The 6,666-nt window shown below is 44.0% G+C and overlaps 1 protein-coding gene across 2 annotated transcripts; it reads left to right on the top strand.

Moving 5' to 3' along the window:
• The first annotated feature begins 2,658 nt into the window (after positions 1–2,658).
• Positions 2,659–5,956, top strand: zgc:193811 (uncharacterized protein LOC559801 homolog). 2 transcript variants are annotated; one of them, XM_041863703.2, is made up of 5 exons: positions 2,659–2,960; positions 3,715–3,867; positions 3,973–4,089; positions 4,294–4,388; positions 4,768–5,956. In XM_041863703.2, the coding sequence occupies exons 1-5, from the start codon at positions 2,871–2,873 to the stop codon at positions 5,159–5,161; spliced, it is 849 nt and encodes a 282-aa protein (XP_041719637.1). In that variant the 5' UTR covers positions 2,659–2,870; the 3' UTR covers positions 5,162–5,956. The 2 variants fall into 2 exon arrangements, with proteins under 2 accessions (XP_041719637.1, XP_041719635.1); XM_041863701.2 differs by having other exon boundaries at positions 3,688–3,867.
• The last annotated feature ends 710 nt before the right edge of the window (positions 5,957–6,666 follow it).

The raw sequence follows: 6,666 nt of genomic DNA, 5'->3' as shown, positions 1-6,666 counted from the left end.
CTCCCAGCCTTGTGCAGGTCTACAATTTTATCCCTGATGTCCTGACACAGCTCTCTGGTCTTGGCCATTGTGGAGAGGTTGGAGTCTGTTTGATTGAGTGTGTGGACAGGTGTCTTTTATACAGGTAACGAGTTCAAACAGGTGCAGTTAATACAGGTAATGAGTGGAGAACAGGAGGGCTTCTTAAAGAAAAACTAACAGGTCTGTGAGAGCCGGAATTCTTACTGGTTGGTAGGTGATCAAATACTTATGTCATGCAATAAAATGCAAATGAATTACTTAAAAATCATACAATGTGATTTTCTGGATTTTTGTTTTAGATTCCGTCTCTCACAGTTGAAGTGTACCTATGATAAAAATTACAGACCTCTACATGCTTTGTAAGTAGGAAAACCTGCAAAATCGGCAGCGTATCAAATACTTGTTCTCCCCACTGTACATGTAGGTAGCAGTAAAGTGACTATGTACAGTGAGGGAAAAAAGTATTTGATCCCCTGCTGATTTTGTACGTTTGCCCACTGACAAAGAAATGATCAGTCTATAATTTTAATGGTAGGTTTATTTGAACAGTGAGAGACAGAATAACAACAAAGAAATCCAGATAAACGCATGTAAAAAATGTTATAAATTGATTTGCATTTTAATGAGGGAAATACGTATTTGACCCCTCTGCAAAACATGACTTTGTACTTGGTGGCAAAACCCTTGTTGGCAATCACAGAGGTCAGACGTTTCTTGTAGTTGGCCACCAGGTTTGCACACATCTCAGGAGGGATTTTGTCCCACTCCTCTTTGCAGATCTTCTCCAAGTCATTAAGGTTTTGAGGCTGATGTTTGGAAACTCGAACCTTCAGCTCCCTCCACAGATTTTCTATGGGATTGTATTTGAGAGGGGGTCAAATACTTATTTCCCTCATTAAAATGCAAATCAATTTCTAACATTTTTTACATGCGTTTTTCTGGATTTCTTTGTTGTTATTCTGTCTCTCACTGTTCAAATAAACCTACCATTAAAATTAGATTTTTGTCTACTTTTTTGTAGCCTACTTTTACATTTTTGGTCTTGAGACCTGCCATACCCAACTGACTCCCCTGGTCCTCTCCTCCGGATCCCACAGAGTAGGAGTGTATCTGGACTGGCCGGCCAGCACACTGTCCTTAGAGCGTCTCCCCTGAAACACTGACCCACATGTACACATTCCACACCACATTAACTGAGCCCCTCTTTGCAGGGTTTAGGTTACAGTGGTATGACTGCTCAGTGTCCCTGTGTCAGGTGGTCCCTGGGTCAAACACAACATGATGTTTCACTCTAATCATGGTAATGTTCAGTAGGACACACTGTAGCAACAATTTATAATAACTCTAGTGGGTATATGATTGTAGATATTCATTAATAAACACCACTGAAGATGTACGCTACACTGTAAACCCCAATTTGCTGTCAAAGCAGTGACTCGCTCTAGCAGGTTCATGCTCTACACAACATCCGTAGAGAACGACCCTACCTCACACAGGAAGCTAAGCAGGTCCTAATCCAGGCACTTCCCATCTGGACTACTGCAACTCGCTGTTGGCTGGGCTCCCAGTTTATGCCATCAAACCCTTACAATTTATCTCGAACGCTGGAGCCGCCTGGTGTTCAATCTTCCCAAGTCCCCCCGCTCCTCTGCACACTACACTGGCTTCCAGTCAAAGCTCGCATCCACTACAACTGATTTCCCTATATGAACTGTAACTCAGTAAAATCGTTGAAATTGTTGCATGTTGCGTTTATATTTTTGTTCAGTATACATGCAAAAACACAGATATGAAAAACAATTCCTAAAAATCTACCTGCAGTAGAGCATGTTTGGAAAAAGTTAATTTGTTATGGGGGCTCCCGAGTGGCACAGCCTCAGTGTTAGATGCGTCACCACAGTTTGATTCCAGGCTGAATCACAATCCGGCAGTCCCATAAGGTGGCGCACCATTGGCCCAGCGTCGTCTGGGTTTGGCTGGGGCAGGCCGTCATTGTGAATAAGAATTTGTTCTTAACTGACTTGCCTACTTAAATAAAGGTAATAAAAGAATAACACAAAATTATCATAACTTTAAAAAACTGAGTTGATGTAACTTCTCATTTAGGTTTGAGTCAGTACCACATAAACATTTTAAGAAATAATGACTTTTCATTTACTTTGATTTCAATTTACTAGAAGTATTTGAGTTAAAAGTCCTTTGTGCTTTAAGGTGACTAACCTTGTAAACTACAGCCATTAATCAATAGAATGAATGATCACACTGTGCAGTAAAAACGTGTCATTTATAAATCATTGATCTTGTTGTTGGTTTTCAATCAATCAAATGTATTTTATAAAGTGCTTTTTACATCAGCAGTTGCCTGGTGAAGGAAAACATCACTTCTGTCTTTCTTTGTGTTTGTAAATAAATATGGTCACTTGTAGAATGTTTATTTTGTTGAATGAACTGAATTACAATAATTTCACTGATTTGAATAAATAAAACAAATAAAGGTGTTTTAAAACAGATCATGCAAGATTGCGTTGAGAATATGGCAAAATTAAAATAAAAGTCCACTGTTGTTTGTCCACTGGGTGACTTGTGTGCGCGCGCGCATTTGCTCTAGTAGCGTCAACGGTATCCATGACGATATGACCTAAACAAAGCATCATCTTCAAACACTATTGAAGCTCCTATCGTGTTTTCTATCCGTTTCTGCTGATTTGAACGAACATGCGTATATAGACATCTCGTGTGATACCTCGTTTTCTTCTTTCATGTTTATGCTCTTGGTATTTTAGTAGCTAAGTGAACAGGATTTTGGAACAGGGAGTTCCTGTTGTTGGGTCAACTGTCACATCAATCCAATGGCTTTGCGGGAGGGACACAGGCGAGAGCTGGGACAGACAGCTCTTGCCCTTTCGCAGCCCTTGCCTTATTATAAGGAGAGTCACAAGGTAGGTTTAAGAGTAAGATGTTTTACAATTTGAATTAGGCCTATAAAGATTAAAATAATTCAGATTATAAATCTTCTCATTTTAGTAAGAGATATGGCTAGGTAGGTTTATGTGTTTCAGCAGCTATATTTTTCACCGTCTATGGGCTATAGGCTATTTTATGATCATCAGTGTTTAAAAAAAGTGTTCACACCCACTCTCTAGCTTCGTTTATACCTGAGCTAGCATGTGTCCGCTTTGTCCTGATCTTGTTCACATTCTGATTGTGCCCACCTTTTCAGAAATATGGTATTAAAATGTGTCTCATATCCATCCACTGTCAGCATTGTGACCATATTTCCTTTCCTGTATGTAAATTATTTGACAGCTATTCTTTCAAAATAATATTGCTATATTAATATTTTTTTCAGACACATTGATGCCATAAATCAATAGTCCCACCTGTCAATGATTTTGGGATCATTATGATTTACATGGTTTCACTGTCCAGATCTGTCTACAAGATATTCAGACCCATTGCGTGCCTGACTACCTCCAGAAGTGGTCAAGAAGATCACAATCAGATCACAATGCGTCTTTTAATAGTCTACCCTGTCTGAAAAATGTGGGCACAATCAAAATGTGGACAAGATCAGGACAAAGGATGCATGTTAGAACCAGGTATAAACGAGGCTTCTCTCTCTACACACACACACACACACACACACACATACCTTGTGTGTTTCAGGGTGCGTCTCTGCCCCCTCTGCTCCAGCGTTCTCCCCTGGTGTCCACCAGTGGTCACTTCTCTGTCACCTCACGCTTGGAGCACGACAGGAAGCCTCAGACGGGCCCCCTGGCCAACACACTGCACCCACGGGCCCCTCCACACTGGAAAACACACTTCCTCAATAAGCTGGCACAACAGGTGAGGAGAGAGAGAGAGAGAGAGAAAGCGAGAGAGTGTGTATGTGTGTGTCTGTGTGTGTTTTCATTCCATGTTAACACCTTATTGGTTGCCCCCCCCCCCCAGCTCAGGGACTGTGGGACAGTGCAGCTGCTCTCTCGGCCAATCAGTGAAATGCAGGACAGCTACAGGGGCCAAGCTGCTCCACAGGCCCCCCTGCTGGACCACTGCAGCACCCTGCTGGTAAAACATACTAATAAACTGACAATAATATTGGCCAATATTTCATGTTCTGACATGTCTGAATAGTGTATTTGTGAAATGGAAATTGTGAATACATCTACCTCTCAAAAGTAAACAATGGAGCCAGTTGAATGTGTGAGTGGAAAGATGAGACTGAATGAATGTCCAACCTGTATTCCAACAGATCTGTATATCTTCTCTCAGGCACTTTATGGACAGCTTGATCCAGGCCAGGCCCCGACTGTGACAGCAGATCCTTGTGTCAGCACAGCTCATGCAGACTACAGGCGCTTTAGCAGGTACCCCTACACCAGAGGAGTGTGAGTGTGTGTGTGTAGATATATGTGTGTGGCAGAGGAGGCTGGTGGGAGGCGCTATAGGAGGACTGGCTCATTGTAATGGCTGGAATGGAATAAAGCCTCCTCTTGTGTGTGGGTACGTGAATGTGTGTGTGTGTGTTTGTGGCTTCACCACTAGAGGGTAGTGTGTGTGTTGCCTTTATTTCACCACTTGAGGGTAGTGTGTGTGTTGCCTTTATTTCACCACTTGAGGGTAGTGTGTGTGCTTCCTTTATTTCACCACTAGAGGGGAGTGTGTGTGCTTCCTTTATTTCACCACTAGAGGGTAGTGTGTGTGTGTCCTATCCCTCTCTCACCTACCTCTGACCTCTCTCCTCAGGTCAGAGATTGCCCCTTCCTCTGGTCTGGAAGCCCCTCCCTCCTACCTTAGCCTGACCAAGAGCTCCACCCACAGCCGCCTGCCGGGCCACAAAGCCCCTCCCACTATGTCCTGCCACCCTCGGCTGCCCCGCCCCTCTGTGTCCTTACCCTATGGAGGGAAAAACAGCCTGTACAGGGACAGCTTCCGTGTGCCCGCCCCTCACCCTGCTCGCTCTGGGCCCTCACCTGCTGCCATCCCAGACTGGGGACGAGCCGGGACTGAGGCTGGGGCTGGGACTGGGGCTGGGGCTGGAGGAGCTAAGAGAGGCATACTCAGGAACATCGTGGAGGTCCCCAAAATGTACCTGACAGAGAACCGGGTCTACGGGGGGAACCGGACCGTGCTGGTCTGAGACCATGCTGGACCGTGCTGGCATGTGTGTGTGTGTGTGTGTGTTTCAGAAAGACAACTATGTGCGTGTTTTTTGCCAGATGTCACCAAATGCGATCTAATTTATACAAGGACCATGACCCCACTTTGGAGTCAACCGTCCCAGCGTTTTTGTGACTATTTATCAAAGGCCCAATAAACAGACAGGCAGGGTTTGAAGAGGACTGTAGTGGACTGATTGATTTATCGATCTCCACCAGTGATGCATGACCACGGGGTCCCAAGAGACACAACATATTTCAGGAAGTTGTAGGAAAAAGGTTGCGATGGCTGAGCTGAGATCAGTTTGGGCATTAGTCTTTCTCATTGTTAATGTTAGAATGAGAGCAGGCTAAGCTGGTCCAATATCTGTGTTTAGGGGAGCTAGAGAGAGACAGATCAGGGCTGGACAGTGGCAGGGAGTGAATTATGAGAAAACGGCAGTATACTGTAAACATATATTCTAAGTTAGAAGTCCTTTGGTTTTCTCCAGGTTACCAGGCAATGCCCTTCTTTTTTGTTGTTGGCATTTCCTGTATGTATGTGTGTGTGTGTTTGTGTGTGTGTCTGTGTGTGTGTGTGTGTGTGTGTGTGTATGCGTGTGTGTCAGGGAAAGATAAATGCTGAGTAGGTTAGAGGTTATTTTGGCATCATCTCACAAATTACCCTCAGAATCCACTGGAGTCCCTCCCTTCTTTCTACTGTTTTCTCTTCCGCCCACCTGCTCGATCGCTCTTTCACTCTCCTCCCCCTCGTTCCTCCCTCCGGCAACATGCCAGATGGAAGAAGAGAGAGAGAGAGAGAGAGAGAGAGAGAGAGAGAGAGAGAGAGAGAGAGAGAGGGAGAGAGAGCGGGAAGAGAAGAGATGGAGTAGGGTTAGATAAACATATGTGTGTTTATCTAACTCTACTCCATCTCTTCCCTCTCTCTCTCTCTCTCTCTCTCTCTCTCTCTCTCTCTCTCTCTCTCTCTCTCTCTCTCTCTCTCTCTCTCTCTCTCTCTCTCTCTCTCTCTCTCTCTCTCTCTCTCTCTCTCTCTCTCTCTCTCTCTCTCTCTCTCTCTCCCTCTCCCCCTCTCTCTCCCTCCCCCCCTCTCTCTCTCTCTCTCTCTCTCTCTCTCTCTCTCTCTCTCTTCTTCCATCTGGCATGTTGGGGCAAATGAGGAGGTTACAGTTTTTCTCGATTGCTAAGACACATTTCTTGAAAGCTGCTCTCATTTTCTCTTAACTGTGAACACAAAACCCAATTTTCAAGCTACATTCACAAAACCTCAGACTCTTCTTGCAAAACCAAACTTTCACCTCAAAACAGTTCAATCTGTGCTCAAAACTGAACTATGTTTTCAAATCGTGCCCCGAGTCAATCAAAATAAAAAACACTACTGAACAGTCACTAAACACTACGTAGAAAAATAGAAAACACAATGCTCAGGACATGAAGCTGGAGAAATAAATGTTTATTGTTCACTGTAGGCTAAATGCATGTTGCA

This window comes from Coregonus clupeaformis, chromosome 35 (assembly GCF_020615455.1).
Source record: "Coregonus clupeaformis isolate EN_2021a chromosome 35, ASM2061545v1, whole genome shotgun sequence".
Classification (NCBI taxonomy): Eukaryota; Metazoa; Chordata; class Actinopteri; order Salmoniformes; family Salmonidae; genus Coregonus; species Coregonus clupeaformis.
The sequence above is the reverse complement of the archived record's forward strand: the minus strand, read 5'-3'. Positions and strand labels throughout refer to the sequence as shown.